At 40.2% G+C, this 18,784-nt stretch overlaps 1 protein-coding gene across 1 annotated transcript; it reads left to right on the forward strand.

The window, feature by feature from the left end:
- Positions 1–2,039: 2,039 nt before the first annotated feature.
- LOC144525127 (uncharacterized) lies at positions 2,040–18,225 on the forward strand. Its single transcript, XM_078261655.1, has 4 exons — positions 2,040–2,253; positions 11,664–11,753; positions 13,013–13,087; positions 17,803–18,225. The coding sequence occupies exons 1-4, from the start codon at positions 2,040–2,042 to the stop codon at positions 18,195–18,197; spliced, it is 774 nt and encodes a 257-aa protein (XP_078117781.1). The 3' UTR covers positions 18,198–18,225.
- Positions 18,226–18,784: the final 559 nt, after the last annotated feature.

An 18,784-nucleotide genomic window follows, 5' to 3' on the forward strand; every position in this document is an offset into this window, starting at 1 on the left:
AAAAGCGCCAATCAGGATTTCATTGCTGCTGTCTTTCTTCATCATGCCTGCAGCCTGCAGCAGCAGGATGTGTTACGAGGAAGTGGCAGCTTGATGATAAGTATCGGTGCTGCAAAGGTTCAAAATAGTAGCCTGTTAGGCACGACGCAAAGCCGAGTGAAGTGTAAAATAAATTAATAAATGCCGGCATGCGATTAATGCGATTAAAAAAAATTAATCGCATTGCGTCGGCCCTTAATCGCATCACGATTAACGCGTTAACGCTGACAGCCCTAGAACAAACACAAGATGAATTGTAACAACTTTGGTGATCCCCTGATCAGGTCAAAATGTCAATTTGTCCAGTACTGGTTACAGTACCAGTTGATAACCAAAACTTTCCCATTAGCCTTAGCTGTCGTTTGTGTTGGTAATTAATTGGTTCTTTTGACAATATATATATATATATATATATATATATATATATATATATATATATATATATATATATATATATATTAAAGATCAGCTTTAAACTACTTTTTAATACTTACCTCATAAAATATATTTTCTTTGATTAGTATTCTATGCTTTTCCATTAAGTGTATTCCATTCTATTCTTTTCTCTAATTGTGCAGACAGAAAGCCATAGTACAGGTATTGAATGGATTGTGAATGCAGTGACTAGTGCTCACTGTAGCAGTACCTTGGTTATTGACTCCTGTTTTCTCCAGCAGACTTCCCTTCAGTCTCTGTGGACTGCAGAGCTGATGACAAATTGCTCCTTCACACATCCCCTTATGCACAACTACACAGACTGCTCAGAAAATGCTTGAAGTACCACCAGCCACAACCCTTCTGCAACAATAATGAATTCCTGAAGCATTTCCTTTCTTTGGGTCTTCTTGTAGGCTCACGTTTGTCTTTTTCTCTCTCAGCCCTTTGTTTATCTCCGTTTCCATTCTTTTACACCAATGGCGTATTAATTTGAAGGCAAATACTGCCTCAAATAAACATTATTGATGATATCAATCTCAATATCTAGGAAGAAAGTGGAACAACCTAGAAAATATAATCAAAATGGTCAACAGACTTAGATAGCTAACTCAATTATCCACAGAAAAGGAGCACAGCCTGAGTTAAGGACCTCACATACACAACCTTGTGTATTGATCTTACAGTACATCAAAACAATTCATCTGTTTCCCCCACCTTCTGCCCAATATTGTCCAAGAGATCATTGAATCTTACTGCCTGTTCCTGCCTCAGGCGATTTATGTGGGTTGATCAATATTTTTCTCCCCTTTGCATCTGCTTGATCTCTTCTCTAGGCTGTTGTGATCAATCATCTGCTCTCAACATGGGATTTCATGTACATGTAAGGTTATGGTCAACACTGGACATACCTGTTTTACAGATCACAATGTCCTTCCAAGTGTAGTGAAATGTGACATTTTTGGAATATTTGCTGTTAGATGATCAGACAAAATTACGCTGCAACGGCTACATGATTCAGACTATTTGTCTAACGCTGAACTGGATTTTATCAGATTGAGCCAACTTTACATCCCTGCAACCTTACTTGAGTCACACAAATCCAAGGTCTGCTCTTTTCTTTTTCAACCAGTTGTGATTTCCACCTGGGCCACTGGCTATATGAGTCATTACACACTCACAAATCAATAGGGTTTAATCTAGTGGCTGTCACCTGCCTGCTAACACCCGAGGACAGTATTTCACACAACCGCCTACACACAAACTCACATAAGCGCAGATGTCCTTTCAGAATTGTTGAGAGTGAAGCTGCAGCAGGGATTATGACTGACAAAAAGAGATTTGTGAATGTGACCGATGCAGCGTGTCCTAGACCCTCCTCTGGTCTGCACACTGTTCATTCTCCATTATGAAACATTGCTAACATTGCAGTTAATAACACTGACATGCTGAGTTTTGACCATACCTCACATTTTCTCCTCCCTCCTCAATCCCTATATGTCTCTCAGCCAGAAGGAGAGACCCCACACCTTGCCCACCCTCCCCTGCTGCTAGCTAGCACCAGCATGGCAGACAGTCAACAGCCAGAAGATGGTGCCCCTCAGTGGGACCCATCAGGGGGTCAGGAACCCACTGGCACCCATGGAGCAAATGGCTACTCTTCCTCCACCTACAGGACCTGCCAGCCGGGTGGGCCCCCCCACATGGCCACAGGCTCCTACTCTGCCAGGGAAAATGGCTTCAATGGGGATCTTACTGGTGGCCCCGCTATAACTGCAGGTAAGCCATGTTTATAATATTCAGATTTTTCTGTTTTACATGTCATCAGAGGCTCACCTGGCATCTACTTGCGTTGATGGATTGCTCAAATAAGAGGGTGAGACGGGTCAGTGGGCATGTTGAATTGTAATCACTGAAGAAAAACTTGTTAAGTTGACAGTAGAAAGAAAGATAAGAAACAACATACAACAAAGGTTCTCAGCAGGACTCAAACCAGGGGACATTGTGGTTTATGGTTGCTGCTCTAAAACCCTAGACCACCAGGGCACCCCTAGAGAGTCAACATCTTGACTTGTTATATCATAATGTATTATGTTTTAATTTGATCATTGTGAACCTATCATCTGTTTTTTTTCTTTTCTTTTCATGGCAGAAATGGACTTCCATAGCTTTTTAATTTCATCCCTTGAATAAATTACATTCTTTTTTTTACAAATTAAATGAAACATGGAGTGCAATGCACTTTTATGTATATAAATCTGGCTCATGATATACACAACTAAACATCATGCTTTAAAGATTAGAGGTGCATTTGGCAAAATCAGATTTAGAAGCATCACATCAGTAGCACTGCAGTTGAGATACATGTGACGGGCCATCTTTTCAAAAAATCAAGATGCAAGCACAGATTACAGTTTAGCCAGCTAATACACTTCTGTCATTTTTGTGTCCAGAGGTGCAGGCACAGTAATGACACAGAAAAGCGGTTTGTCAATAAGTTATGTGTTTACTTAGTGTTGTGTTAAAGTCGGTGTCAATCATGGCAAATCGGATCAACTAGTCTAGTTCCCTTTGAAAGCAGTGCTCAACGTTTCCGAAAGGTACTCTAAGCGATGTCACGCGTTTTTTAAGCTACAACATGTTTTGTCACATACAGAAAAAATCTCCTCACTATCCGCGAGCTGCCGGTCCCCTAAACACACTGTAAAAAAACGCGGCCTCTGTAGACAGCCTAGGGTCCACACACGCCAACAAAAACAAAGTGGTCCAACCTGGAACATGCAAACATACACAAACGTGTTCCAGTGTTCAGCCAATAACGGACAAGAAGGATAGTTAGTGCGCTGAAGCACAGAAGGGAGGGGACTGGATGAGGAGGAGGGAGGAGCGAGCTAGTCTTCATTTTGTTTGAAAATACTTTGAACGTCAACAAGAAGTAACGTAATTAATAGTAGTTAATGGAAAGGAAAGTCCATACCTGTCTGTGTTTTTTTAGTACTCAAGTGTATGTGTGATTTGGGCTTGTGTGTGTGTGTGTGTGTGTGTGTGTGTGTGTGTGTGTGTGTGTGTGTGTGTGTGTGTGTGTGTGTGTGTGTGTGTGTGTGTGTGTGTGTGTGAGAGTGTGAGTGCATGTGTAAGCTTTGTCTACGACTTTTGACAGTGTTTGTGTTATGTGATGTGGTTTTATGTGTGTATGTGAGTCTCTGTGCTTGATAGTGGTGTGTGTTCTGTCTCTTCTTGTCCGTGGGTTTGCAGCACTCTCACTAGAATCACATACTGTTATTAACGCTGCTATAATTAACACAAAATCTGTCTCTCTACTCCCTTCCCCCCCCATCCCACTCTCACTCCCACCTTGGAGACAAGAACAATAATGTACCAATGGTGTAACCATGGAAACGGTTCCCCTACAATTCACTTTGCCAGGGCTTTTGTTCTTTTCGCCTGTAGCTTGCCACAGACAAGACCATTTTGCATGCGTTGACAAGCCCAATTAACCTTCCACCTCCCGCTTATTAGGGCTTAACTGACACCAGTTCTGAAGGCTAATAACAGTATTTTTGAGTATAGCTGCTCATTGTCATTTGACCATTAATGCCCTCAATGCCCATCTTTAGTTATTTAGTTTAATTTAGTCTTGATCAAATTCTCTAGTTTAAAGTGTTTGAAAAAAAGACTCTTCTCCTCAAACACTTTTATATTTTGTTATATTATAATTACATAATGACACTTGATTCAAGAAAACATTCAAATCAGGCTGACTTGGAACAAAAACTGCTAATTTGAATTATTTTGTAAATATATATATAAATTTCCCCACTGTAAATAACCAATTATATGTCAACAGCTGTAACACATATGTTACAATGTTGAAAAAAACCTATGACCAATGCTTTTGCACATTTAACTTCCTATTGTACTTGTGAATGTATTTTGTTTCTGTTGGCCAACTGTCACCACAAATGGGCCGGTAGACACTTGTTTCTTACCTGTAAATGTAAACAGTTATTTCTTCTGAGTCTCCAGGCTGTGACAGAACAGTAACAAAACAAATTGTACAACAACTCATCTGAAGCCTTTTATGTTTTATATAACTAATATTATTACCATGTGGCCTGCCCTTTAGAACAAACTGCAGTTTTGTTTTGAAAAATTGACTTTCAATTCAACTCACATTTCAGTGTTTTCATTTTTATCAAGCAAATTTAGATTGAGTCAAGTTGTGTCTGGTGAATATAGTCTGCATATTAATTTGACTGTCCTTTTGGGATTTGTGAAAAAATCTTGTCCAAGTGTCACATATGTGAAAGGAAGAATCTTTACGCTGTCCCATCAAATCTTTTCAGCATAGTTTTTTTTTTAATCTCAAATGCAACTGACACGCTGATGAATTTGGAAGTAAATCAGTCATGGGGAGCGCATTGTATCTCTGCATTGCTTTGCATACGAACAGAATGGTTGTTGTCCCTACCAGGGGTGTAGTGGTAAAAAAAGAGGTGGGTAAACTATAAATTCTGTGATCAGGTGGACAACGACGCGGTCACCGGTAAGGTGGGACACGGCATCCTGATGACATCGCTATAGGCTATGATTTGATAGTGGTACCAAGGGTATCACTGGTTGTTCCCTCATAGGTCACACAATCACTATTCAATTCATACATTAATTCTCTCTCTAATTGTCCTGTCTCTTTTTCTTCGTTTCTTTTTGGCTCCTCTTTTCCTCATCTCCTCTCTCTATCTCCCTCCTCTCTATATCTCCTCTCTCTGTGCTCTCTGCATCATTGTCTGTCTCACCTCTGTCTGTAAAATGAAGTTAAAATGGAGAAAAGACACCACATCCTGTCAGGTAGCCGGTCACATTATAAGGCCTACAGGCTAATCCTTTCAGACAAACCAAATAAAATAAATTATTTAGCATGCATTCAATGTTTAGGTATCCAGTCTGAATGCTATAGCCTATCTACACCTTTAAGTTAATTGACTTAATACTGTCTCTGTGCCGGTACTGTTTCGAGAAGGGCAAGGGGGAGGGGGGACTCCCCCGTCAATCATTTCAAATTTTATTTCTCTAAGAACTTTATTATGTCTGGCATGTCTTTATTATGTAGCATCATCCACAATTAGTTATGAATACATTGTAGCCTACTCTAGATTGTGTTTGGTGAGCTAATTATGATAAATTAAACTCTATTTCAGGCTACACCGCAAACACGGTTGGTTAATATTATTATAACATTAACTAGCTGACTAGCAAAGGGAGCTTGTTGTCACTAACTTTCAGTGGCTTAAATGCCAGAGAATGCATGAAATTACATCCAGTTATTTATCTGTCAATATATCCTGAATTGTACTTGTAACATGGGCTAATGGGAAAAAGTAGAGGTGACTTGCAACTTCGTGTCTGAAAGGGGTAACCTAATCAACGCCGTGGCTTGTTGAGTCAGTGGCATGGATCTACCGTGAACCAAATTAACCTCAAAAACATGAAGTTTAGTACTAGTTTTACTACTTAGTTTTCTGAGCTCGCTCACTTTGGGCTTGTAGCCGAGGCCGTTTGCTGGCATCAGGAGGAGGGCTGCTGTCTTGACACCGCTTAAAAAACTGGCGGGTATCCATTTTAAAAATCCTTTCATTACATGAGACGCGATGTAGTGTAGGCTAGTGACTGACAAATCTTTGATGCAGTCTGCTGCTTCCTGCTGGCTACGCAAGAGATTGGTCAACACTGACAGTCCCATAATGCAGCGCAATATGGATAGACTTCGTCTTAGGTTTAACAACCTATGAAACTAATAATGAACAATATGAAACTAAAACGACATAAGCTTAATTTAGAATGGCTTAGGAACGATAGGCTATTTAGAGGTGGATAAACGCATTTTAGAGGTGGATAAACGCTATTTCCGAATTGCGGGAGGTGCGTAAATGGCGTTTACGTGCATTTAGCCTCCATTACATCCCTGGTCCCTACAGTGTATGCAAATGTATCTAGGGCTACCAAAAGTTGCGTTTATTTTTGGCCTATACAATTTCAACATCTTTGCTTATCAACGAGTGTCACCCATTGAATCCATTAGGACGAGACCAACAATTCTGCAACAAAAATAATCGGTGAATTTCTGCCAGTGAAATCAAGCAAGTTGTGTCTTAAACACATAATGTATCTAGTAAATAACCTGCTAATTATCCGGACCACCCCTTGTTAAAGATGACACACAACGCCTGTCACATTGCTTCAATGCACTGCGCTCTAATAAAAATGAGAGGCTATCTTTTGGCCGGTGTGCCGACATAATTGGCAACGGCAAAGGCTTCATTATGTTCCTCTGGGTCATTATTAGCATGTATCAAATATATGAAAGCTGTAAACAGCCTCCTTCCAACTTCAAAGTAATGGCTTGAAACTGATGTCAACAAGAAAACCATATTTTTCTCTCTGAGAGGGGAATGCCAATGATCTACTGTTGGTTTTAGCCCAGCATTTATAACTATGCTTTCACTCCCATCTCATTGTCCTCATCAGCAAATGGAACTGACTTGGATATCATATAAATTCTTTCATAAGATTAAGTAAGAAGATTACCAACAAATGTCTCCACTATCAGTTGATGTAAGTGGAACAGAATTCTAAAACAATGGCTAAAAATGCGTTGCAGTATAATATTGATAAAATGAATGATTTCCAAATGAAAGTTGCCTTGCACTTGTAGACAGTAATTAGTAATAATAATAATGACCATTGTATGTTTTCCAATGACATATCGTCTCAGCAGCTGTGTAATCAAAGCTTGTCTGCAGAGCATCTTGTCAGCATACATTAGCATTGCTCCAGAGCAGGTCAGGGCGGGAGTAAGTGGGCCAGGATGGGTGACAGAAGGGCTGATGCTGGCACTCAGTAAGCTTTCTCTCCCTGTGAAAAGCTCTTCAGACACAACAAGAACTATTGAAGCACGAAATTGCCCTCTTGACATTCCTGTGAGACAAAGTTGAAAAAGCCAGTCAGCCTTGCTGAAAGTGGTCAAGAGAAAGAGTTGGAGAGAGGGAGAGAAAAACAAAGTGAGTTAATAGAAATAGAAACAAATGCAAAAGGTGGTTGAGCTTATTCTAGAGAGTGATTAGCTTGCATAAATCGAGGAAGTCCTTGTGTTATATTAGGGATATTGCATTGACTGATGTCTATGTCATTGAGCTGAAGCAAGTAACTGCGCATACTGTCAAGAAGCCTGGACAATATGTTGTTGTTGTTAAAGTCTCTCAATCTCATCAGCCTAAACCAGTATTTTTTGCTGCAGCAGTGAAGATATTTGACCAAATGAAGCTCTGGTGTAAAGTGTTGACACAAACAAAAAGGGACAAATCCAAAGTTTGAGGATGTCTGAATCACAACTTTGCCTCAGAGGGCTTTACAATGTGTAATACAAGTCTTCTATTGTTAGACCCTAAATTTGGATAAGAAAATACTTCACAAAAAAACAAATGAACAAACCTCGGATAGAGCAACAGAGGAGGGATTATTCTTCCAAGGTAGAAAAAGATGCAATAGATTTCATATATTCAGAGAAGACAGAAGTAGAAATGGAAAATTAATATACAGTATGAAGAAACGCAAAGACAATATTAGGTAAATAAAATACAAACATATAATATTAAGTAAATATTAAAGGTGCTCTAAGTGATGTGACACGTTTTTTAGGCTACAACATTTTTCGTTACATATAGCAAACATCTCCTCACTATCCGCTAGCTGCCTGTCCCCTGAACACACTGTAAAAAAACACAGTCTCTGTAGACAGCCCAGGCGCCAACCTGCACAACGAACCATAACAAACAGTGTTCCAGCCAATAACCGACAAGAAGGAGCTGGTTGAGCAGTGTGTTCAGGGGACAGGCAGCTAGCAGATAGTGAGGAGATGTTTGCTGTATGTGACAAAAATTGTTGTAGCCTAAAAAACGCGTCACATCACTTAGACCTTTAAGGGCAATTTGAGGGTTTTGTAAAAGTAGTCACCTTTGAGAATGTGGCTACAATAATTGAGTAGAGGAAGTGGTTTAAAAGTAAAGCTGAACTAAATCTGAATTACATTGGGACTCAAATCAGTAGACCACAGTCTGTTGCTATGGCAACACACATTTTGGGTGCCGGCTGGTATCATACCAAACGGCACTCCTGCTCTCTCTGTGCCCTCTCAGTTCTGCTGTGTGTGTGAATGTGTGTGTGTCTGTCTGGCTGGCTGTGTGTTGCATTGACTCTGGGCTTCCAGTCGTAGTCTCCGCTCAGAGAGGGAGCGTTCTCAGCTTCAGTCTGCCTGTCATACAGGTAATACACGCTTTTACTTCATTGGGAGACTGTGTCTGTGTTTAGGTACGCTGTTACGTTACATTGTTGATTATGGATGTAGATACGCAGATATGATGCAACCTTTCTGTATATCAAAGGCTATCTAACAGCTATTTGTTCTTGTGGGTTATTCTCCTGTCAAAACCAATGAAAGGCAGGCTGCTATGTCATTTGACATCACTCTGTCAGAGACGTGCTGAGACAACCAGACCAGGCTAGTTGTTATCACTGCCAGCTAGCTTTGTGGATGTGACAAGGTCATTGATTTTTTTACAGTGCTATTGCTATGTGCTTTGTGTGCATTTTTGTGGATTTGTTCGGAAGACTAATCCACAAAATGGAAATATTAAAGGTGCCCAGTGCCCTCAATGTTACTTTTGAAATGTGTCCCTTTTTAAGTGTGTTTGGAAAAGAGACTGCATTTGTTTACCCTCCCAAGGAATATGCAAGAAGCCTCTTTCGAATAACAAGGGAGTAGTCCCGCTAGAATTTTCTATCTTGTTTTTTTCAATTTCTGATCTATATATAAATAAGATAAGATAAAACTTTCAGAAGAATGTTTTAAAAAAAGAGTTTTTAAAACATTACTTTGATCAGTTTTAAACTTGAACATATGCTATATATTATTATAGTCAACAGATTTGTGAAGAAAACAATTCAGCAAAGGCTGCATTTTTCGACACCAACGCTAACTAAACGTGAAAGGTGATCCAGATGATAAATGTTTGAAATTCCAAAGACATTGCTTAAAATCCTGACTGGATTCAGATGTTTCATATCCTTAAGAAAATTTGGGTGAATAGAAAATGCCCTTTTTTGAACATGATGAGTCAGGAGCCACATATTTTTATTCAGCTCATTTCTCCTGAGAATTTCTTTTAGAATAGCTTCCAAATTGGTCGCTGGATAGCTCAGCTGTTAGAGCGGGCTCCCATATATAGAGGTTTACTCCTCGACGCAGCGGTCATTCCCCCCTCTCTCCCCTTTCATGTCTTCAGCTGTCCTGTCAAATAAAGGCATAAAAATGCCCAAAACATAATCTTAAAAAAAAAGAATAGCTTCCGTATATGTTTACTAATTGCTTTGAGACATTTTAAGACTTGCCATGGACAACATTACACAAACACACCTGGACCATATTGTGATTTTCGTGCCATGCATTAGTTTAAAGGAAAGCAAGTTTTTCCCAATATTTTAAAAAGTCTCAATTTGGAGGTGTTGTCTCACTCAGAAAACTAGTGACTATTCACACAATCTGACCCCTGGGCTAAGCTTTAGGTGCTGTTATTTGATGTCACAACCACTAATTGGGTTTGGCGTTGACACCTTTCAGCTCTATTTTCCATTGTCTATTGGAAGAAAGGGTTTTTGACTGGAAGCAGTGAATAGGTGGTACATGTATATTGCACTTTGCTATTGAAAATGGGATATGGCTGCTTTGAGTTGGTGAGTGGGCTGTGTTAAGTGTTTCCGGAAGGTGTGTGTGTGTGTGTGTGTGTGTGTGTGTGTGTGTGTGTGTGTGTGTGTGTGTGTGTCTGTGTGTCTGTGTATCTATGTGTCTGTGTGTGTGCAATTGCATGTGTGTATGCCTGCTAGCTTGTTTGTGTTAATGTGTGGGCGATGTCGAATAGAAAAGGGTCCTGAAACAGCAGCAGTAAAAGCGTCACCCAATCCCACATAACCATTGTTAATATGCATTGCAAATGAAGGCTGGTTTGATTAGAACTCTACAGTGCCCCAATGCATGCACTATTTAAACTGATACATACAGACAGGCAGACAAATGTAAGCTTAAATGTAGACACTGTAGACCAGTTCAGTAAATTGTCCTTGTGTTGCTCTCAATTTGGGGAAAGATTGATGAAAAAGCTCGATTTCTGCATGAAAACACATGCATACATCATTGTCACAGATGTAGCTCTTTCTGCAAAATTCACCTACTCTTTGCTCTTAGTAGGTATAAGCTTGATCCTTTTCCTACAGTACTGTCCTTGTTTAGCTCCCACTGCCCACCAGTGTCAGACAGCCAGACAATGTTGACAGCTTTTTTCTAAATGTTGACACTACTATTATCATGAAGAGTGTACATTACATATTACTTAGGTTTTAATGGAAAAGACTGAATTCAGTATTGCATTTTACAAATGTTAACTATCTGCAAGCTGAAATTGCATTTAAGTGTCACCTTTATAAAATAATATATATTAGATAAAAGAGAGAAAATGCCGAAAACAGTTGGATTCAGCCCAGATTGGATGTTTTTTTTTTTTAGTATGAATTAAAGTGTTCACATTTAGTTTGGCAGTAGCTAAATAATCCAGGTTTCATTTTTAGTCCTCACTTGTTTAGGAATGCTGGGTTTCCATAGCGACAATCACAGCCTTCACCAGCAGCCCCAGCATTCCCGCAGTTATGTCAACAATTTCAGCTCCCTCATACTGGCTTGTATTGCAGGTTTTGTTTTACAGTAAAATGAAATGGATGGAAGATAAGATTGTTGTGTTTTTTTTCAGAATTTTTTTAAGTGTTTGATATTGATAAACCCCGTGAAAGTTGACTGAGCTACAGGCTGTCCTCCAGCAACATCCTGCTTCACATTCTCACACAGATTGAAACCTGGAAGCTGCCCAGTACAACCACAGTGCACCGATGTACTGGAACAGCTGGGGAGTTTTCCAGTCTTGGGATTTAAACCAAATTAATTCCTTAAACTTTCCAACTTCGGTCACTTCTTCTAAATGTTTTGTGTGTGTGTGTGTGTACGTGTGTGTGTGTGTGTGTGTGTGTTTGTGTGTGTGTGTGTGTGTGTGTGTGTGTGTGTGTGTGTGACTGTATGTGTCTGTGTTCAGAGCAAGTTTCAGCGCGGATCGTGCAGGAAGTGACAGCAGAGGCAGTGGCGGTACTGAAGGGAGAGCAGGAGACTCAAAGGCTGCCATCAGGTAAGCCACACACACACACACACACACACACACACACACACACACACACACACACACACACACACACACACACACACACACACACACACACACATACACACTTGTACAAGTGCTGCATTCCTTTTCCATCCAGTGGTCACAGGGGGCTGTAGCCTGTCCCAGCTTGGCATTGGGCAGGGTACATATTGGATAGGTTGCCAGTCACCAATTCACTTAACCTGCACGTGTGGGAGGAGACCAAAATACCCATTGGTTTTGCTATTTAAATATTGCAGCTAGTCAAACTACATGAATAGAAAAAGGATCACACTCAAACGAGCCAGGTCTATCATTCAAAATTCCCCTTTTTTATCATGGGAAGACAGCATGTTTACAAAGTAAATAATCATTCCTGGTAAGCATACACCAAACCCAGCACAGAAAAGATTGGGGAGAGATGATAATAATCCCCACCCCAATGTGAACCTAGACCTAAAACCTACAACTGTAGTTGCAGAGAGTGTTACAACAGGGTATCTGAGTATTTTGTGTGAGTATGGCAGTTGTCTGCCTGAGCTAACTCATGCTTTGCTGTATTTGCTCACCTCACCAAAAGAAGACTTTGGCTGTTTTGGGGAGTTAGTAAGAATAGATGAGGCAGGAACCGACTTTACAAAGATTTGGTAAAACAACATTTTACAAATAACAAAATTAAAGGGAAATTAAAAGGATTTTTTTTTTGTTCCAGAGGGATCTGCATGAAGTCTGATGAATTGCCTCAAGTGATGTCACTTATGTCAGCTGAAGACTACAAGTTTGAAAATGTTAAAAATCTGGGAAAGTGTTGTCAGCCAACTCCATAACTCATTAGCTGCTGACATAACATACCCGGAACTTTTACTATTAACTGTCGGTGGCCGACTAGCATTGTGGGTTAATGTAGGCAGGAATAAGAATGTAGAATACAAAAGATGATATCTCTGGTTCTGCTGCATCAATTTTAGTACTTTTCTAAACTGACCATCGGGGTCCGACAATGTTTACAGTTTAGTTCACTGGTAGCTGATGCTAGCATGACAGGGTTGCAGAGGCTGATTTGCCCTCATTCATCCACAGTTTTTGATGATAATACTGTTTCTTCTTCAGTGTGGATCTAGCCCTTACTTGTACCTGTATAGCTCTTGATTTTAAGTGAATGGCCGCAGATGATCCATGTCCTTTACAATATGTGATTCATATGACTATACAGTTTCTTCCTCTTCCTCTATGTTCCTTTGTAGTTGAAGACACTGCAAATTTGCCTCCCTCTCCTCCCCCCTCACCTGCCGCGGAGCACTTTGGTCCTCTGGAACAAGGTAGGCCAAGAATATGATTGGAGTGTTTTTATGGGAGTATGTCTCTAATGGAGGAGAGTATAGTTTTCTTCTTTTCCATTAAGAAGCCCTGCAGTTTTGTGATTGCCACCACATTGGGGTACTGATGTTGGTTGGCTCTGGGGCTGCTCTTTAATCCCCCCTCTCAGGACATACCCCACTTACAGGGGACAAACCACACATTGGTACCCGTTCAAGAAACCTGTACATACCAGAGTTGCTCAAAGCAGGAACATGTTCTCCATTTTTCAGACATCTATTTTTTTTTTAAATCCTGCTTCCTCCTTATCATACACCTAGAACAGATACAATTTGTATCTTCATAGTCATCACCATTTATCTCTAAAAGAAAGAAGCGCTCACATGCATGACCACCTTGTTACAACAAGTGCCCTCTTTTTTTATCATCCTCTTCTTCCATTTCCCTTTCTAACATCCACACCTCATCTTCCCACACACTAATATGACAGCCAATTTACTGTAGGTAACCCTCCGACTTCTTGTTGTTTGTCTTTTTGGTTGAATTATTTCTTTTTGCATGTCTGATCATGGTGTTGTTACTGTGATTGTCCCCTGTCAGTCTTTTTTGTATGTGTTTTTTGTGGGTGTATATGGCTATGGCTACAGATCAGAGTTTTAGCTCTATAAACATTACTTGAAGACATAGCTGCTCTCAAGCTAAAGCCAAAGACTGAAGCTAATTAACTAATATAATAAAGCCACTGCAAACTCTACAAATGCAGTGTAGATGAACTTAATCATCTTGGTGTGTGTGTGTGTGTGTGTGTGTGTGTGTGTGTGTGTGTGTGTGTGTGTGTGTGTGTGTGTGTGTGTGTGTGTGTGTGTGTGTGCGTGTGTGCATGCGTTATCTATTACAATATGCAATAACTGAAAATACATTACCTTTTACCTTAGTTGTTTTTTAACATTGTGACACACTTTGATTCTTTGACTTCTGAATTTCTTTTTAAGCAATGCAGTGATTTTTGTGCAGCTGCCTGCAAGAAATGGTTGTACAGTGTAGATCTTCAGTCTGCCTCATGCTTGGCCTGTGTCTTCATGTTTGCTCAGTCTGCATTCTGGCTGGAATGTAATGAGGAGAGTCTGTAGGTGGGTCAGCCATGCACCAAATACAGATGGTCAGTTGTGGACACTACAGTATAACAAGTATGGACTGATTTGAGGTCATAGGAGTTTCCTACATAAGGTTACAGTGTTGCGTGTTCTTGACCAAAAAGAGTGGTCAGAGGTTTAGTTATTTGGGATGTTGTCGGGGCCATGATACAAAACAAGTAGGTACTGAAAGGCTCATTCATCTCAAGACCTTAGATATGGTGTTCTTTTAAGTAAGACTTACCCTTTGTTGTAAAATAAGGGTTATATGATGTCTTTGACTCGATCCTGAGATTTGTAAATGTATAAAGGTTTGTACGTGTAGTAGCAGTTGCAAAACAAACGTTACTGATTTTGTAACAACTACAACTACTGCTGTATTAGTCTTAGAACTGTTGTTATTAGTGTTTGTGTCATTTGTCTCTTACTTAATCTTTCATACGTGAAGCAGTTTGTAGTGTTATCTTCCTCCAACGTTGCCAAACGATGCAATATACTAATTCTTTGTCCCAGAGTATGGCTGGCCCCCAAAGCTTTGTCACCTTTGAGTTGCTTGTTAATGTCTCCTTGTCAACGTCCTGTGTGTTATGTTTTTTCTTGCTTTCAATCAAGCTTTGTCTTCTTCTTGCATTCCCCTCTCTGGTGACCCTCTCTGTTTTTGTTGGCCATTTTAGATTTGTCTTCTTTTTTTTTCTTGTCGTCATTTTTTCCCCCTCAAGCTGTATCTCCCTTTTCACTGCAAAAAATGTCCATCTTAAGAGGTAACTTGAGGATTTATCTAGTGAAGAACATGATAATCGTTTAACAGTTCCTAAATATTTTAGGACCACAGCTGGCCCCAGTTAAACTGCTAATTTAGTATGACCTCCTGTTCAATCAAGTATCTTCTCTCGCTATAAATTCCAACTGAGGACCTCAGCCAAAACAATATTGTTCCAATGGTCCGACTAAGACATTTCTAAGTTAAGATACTATCCTTCCATGGCAGGTTTTTATTTTATTTTCTACGCAATTTAATTCTGCATATCGACAGATGCCAAAACGCTAAAAAGAACCTTAATACACATAGCAAATGTATATGGTGTAGTTAACTAATGTTGAATATTTTTTTCTAAACTGTGAAAGGTGTTAATTCTTTAGTTTAAAAAAGTCATAATAAAAAACAAGTGAAAAATAACGTGTGCAAAGGTTTATTTTTGTTCGTTCTTTTTTACCTAAATTGCAAAACCCCTGTTCACTTAGCATCCTATCAGTGTTTTCAAAGAAAAACTAGATTGGAAGACTCAATATTATGTCAAATCACGTTTAAGATGGACATTCTTTGGTGTGTTCTCCATTTCTTTTTTGTTTACTTCTTCTTTTTCCTTCTTTCCTATCTTTTTCTTCCTCTTCGCTCTCTCTCTTTCAGTCCGTGTGTCCAGATTTCCCTGCAGTTCTTCTCCTTGTGTCTGTCTTGTTTGTAGATGTAGGGGATGAGGAGGAGGCGGGCCCTCTCCGTCGCTTCCAAAATTCTCGGGAGAGGTGCAAGTTCCTCGCCCCCTCCATCTCAGTTTCCGTGCCCGAGGACGACCCCTACCACTCCGACGAGGAGTACTATGAGCACCCATTGTTCAGCCCAGAGTGGACGCACTCGGGCTCTCGCCCCACAGGGCAGGCCTTTAGACAGATTGAAGGTGAACCACGCATGGTTCCTCTTTGCCATTTCCCCCCTCCATTCCTCTCTCTCTCACTCTGTTTCTCTCCTTTCTCTTTTTAACACCAAATTCCTCTCCTTCTGTGATTTGACCTCCTCCCTCCATCCCTCCCGTCTCTCCGTCCGTCAGTTCGTCTCTTCGTCAGTCCTTGTGTGTGTGTGTTTGTGTGTCCTTGTGATGTTCGCTCAAAATCTGAGCAATTTCATATTTGTTTAACAGTCATATTTCTTTTTTTTCCTCCATTTATTTCACCCAAAGCCATTGCTACCTGTGGTTGCCGTGCCGTTAAGTCCAACACATAGCAGTGATGTCTCTTAAAGTAGGATTCACTCAATGGACATAATACACTACATCTCTCATCAGTAAGACCACTTGGCCACCAAGGTTTACTTTTGCGGCAAGAAGTAAGGTCCAAATGGCTTTCATAAATATCTCAGATACGGTGCATGATTGATAACCTCAATGCACAAATTCCTCCAAACCAGTTATCTCCCGGAGTTGTTTTGGTGCATTCCTCAAGATGACCCCTCACCCGCTTAATTATGCCTTACCATGTCAAACCCCCTAAACTCGACCTAAGCTACCCTCACACACTTACTGTGGCAACAAGGAAGACTTTCAGCTCCACACACTCGCAAACACTTACACTACATATAACTTTCCACTTTTATTATCTTTAGAAACACAAGATAGAGGCAGTTTAAAAGAAACCTATGACCTATGTATTTACACTTAGGCTGTTAAGAGCACACAACATAGCCTGTTATGTTATATAACCATCAAAATAAATGCTTTGGCTGGGCAGCTTAACCAGAGACAATAACTTAATTTTCTACCTCTGCCTTCTCCCAAAACATACCCTGATAGAGCTTAACTCCTGTAATACATCTCGCTAGTGTAGCATGTTTAAGTAAGACTAACACAATTCAGAACATTGATGTGGTTGAGGAAAAAAAGTATTGACCAATCTCTAAATGGCTATCCATCTATGTTTTTAAAAATCTGTGCAATCATTCCAAAACACATGACAAAGAAGAGCTGTAAAGAGAATGTCATTGTCATAAATAGTGTTGATTCAGACTGATTCTAAACTCCCTTAACATGTCATTGTCATGTCAAAGATTCTAGTGGACACATTGTTTTTACCAACAGCTATGTAGCATGCAGAAACATTTGGCTGCAAAGCAGCTGAATCGAATTTGTGTAACCTACACAAGAACTTAAAATGTTATGCAGCAATGTCTGCTGAAGACCAAAGCTGCACGCCCCCACATTAACCATTACTCAGGTAAAAATCCCATCTGTGCAACGTCAAGAATCTCTGCTTTTTACTGTAATGGACTGCAGCTCTTCAAGGTTGCCTTTTGTAAAGAACCAGGAATTTCAGAAGTGCTCTGAACAGAAGGGTTTCTACGATTATGCAATGTTAGGCCAGTTACAGTGTTACAACTTCATTTATGTTTCCATTTTCCTTAAACAACCTCAGTCATCAATGATGGTAGGTCAGTCTGTGTTGAGAGAAAGAGAGACATGGAAGTGGTATATTATTTACAAAACTAATTCTTGAATATACATTAAATACTGAGAAGAAAAAACGATATATATTGAGAAAAAAATCACTCATGACTTTAACCAATATATCTTTATAGTATCCTTGCATACTGGGTACACTAAGCACCGAAAATAGAAAATAATACAAACCGAATGAAAAACCACCCACACACAACACTTTGTACTATATGTGTAATGTACCTATATGTGTGAACAGACATACACAATAGGTCATCTTTTCCCAGAGCTGAAGTGTCCCATCATAAGTTGTGTTCTCACATAACCCAAGTCTGTGTTGCCTGTAGTTTTAATGTGTCCCCCTCTCACCCTGTTTTTGAGAAGAAGAGACCATGGAGGCTCTTACAGCTGAATACGAGGAGGAGGTGGAAGAGGAGGAGGAGGAGGAGGAGAGTGCAGAGGCAGCAGAGTTCGAGGCAGCTCTTGATGAGCAGCAGTGGAGCGGGGAAGAGCCAGAGCTGGACAGCCCCCAAGCTGAGCCCTTAGAGCAGGCAGAGGTTTCCATAGACGAGGCCCAGGATATAGACCTGGAGCCGGCCGAAGCAGCTAGTGCTGCTGCAGAAAGCTCTATGGACAGAGAGGAGGATTCAGAGGGTGGGGAGAGTCCTGAGACAGGTGTGTCCTGCCCTCTACTCTCCCTGCCTGCATGTTACTGTATTGTCCACTGTATAAGAACGCCAGATGTGTCAAAAGGAACCCATAAGCACATAACATAAGCATTTAGGTGGAATGGCAAGTAATCCTCCCTGCGCTGTGCTGTGGCTGCAAGGCAACACAGGCTTGTTGGTGAAAAGAGTCACATTCTTTTTAACTTAACCTGGTTTTATTGTGTGCTATCTTTGCGCTTGTATTTTCTTTTTCTTGTTGTGGTTTTCGGGGCCTGCTGTTTCGTATTGGTATGATGAAGTGAAGTGTTGCTGAACGTAACAGTGCTTTTTTTTTTATAACCAGCTATAAGCTTACAGGTTCTTGTTGTGTTTACACATGGCTTGGTGCTGGTATGCCAGTGCTATGCACTTTTTCTGTGTACATAATTTGCAGGGTTGTGTTGGCTGTCTCATGTTAAGTGTGGTATAGTTGTCCGAAATGTCATAAAATGCATTATCGTATTAGCAAAATTCCAAATTCATTTGTTTTGGTCACTGTTAGTGACAACGTATGGCATTTCTCTGTCATTCACCAGCAAGGTTCTTCTGTATTTGTGCCAATATTCTTTGCGTTATTGTATGACATATTAAAGTCATTATTAAGAGCCAAAATTAATTTGATGTTAATGAAACTATGTGATTTGAACTGATGAAAT

This window comes from Sander vitreus, chromosome 11 (genome assembly GCF_031162955.1).
Source record: "Sander vitreus isolate 19-12246 chromosome 11, sanVit1, whole genome shotgun sequence".
Lineage (NCBI taxonomy): Eukaryota > Metazoa > Chordata > Actinopteri > Perciformes > Percidae > Sander > Sander vitreus.

What these genes read in the sequence shown, in the direction of transcription:
- LOC144525127 (XM_078261655.1), top strand. Translation starts at nt 2,040, where the DNA reads ATGGCAGACAGTCAACAGCCAGAAGATGGTGCCCCTCAGTGGGACCCA. An exon ending in TGGCCCCGCTATAACTGCAG is followed by an intron (nt 2,254 to 11,663) that starts GTAAGCCATGTT and finishes GTCTGTGTTCAG; the next exon opens with AGCAAGTTTCAGCGCGGATC. An exon ending in GACTCAAAGGCTGCCATCAG is followed by an intron (nt 11,754 to 13,012) that starts GTAAGCCACACA and finishes GTTCCTTTGTAG; the next exon opens with TTGAAGACACTGCAAATTTG.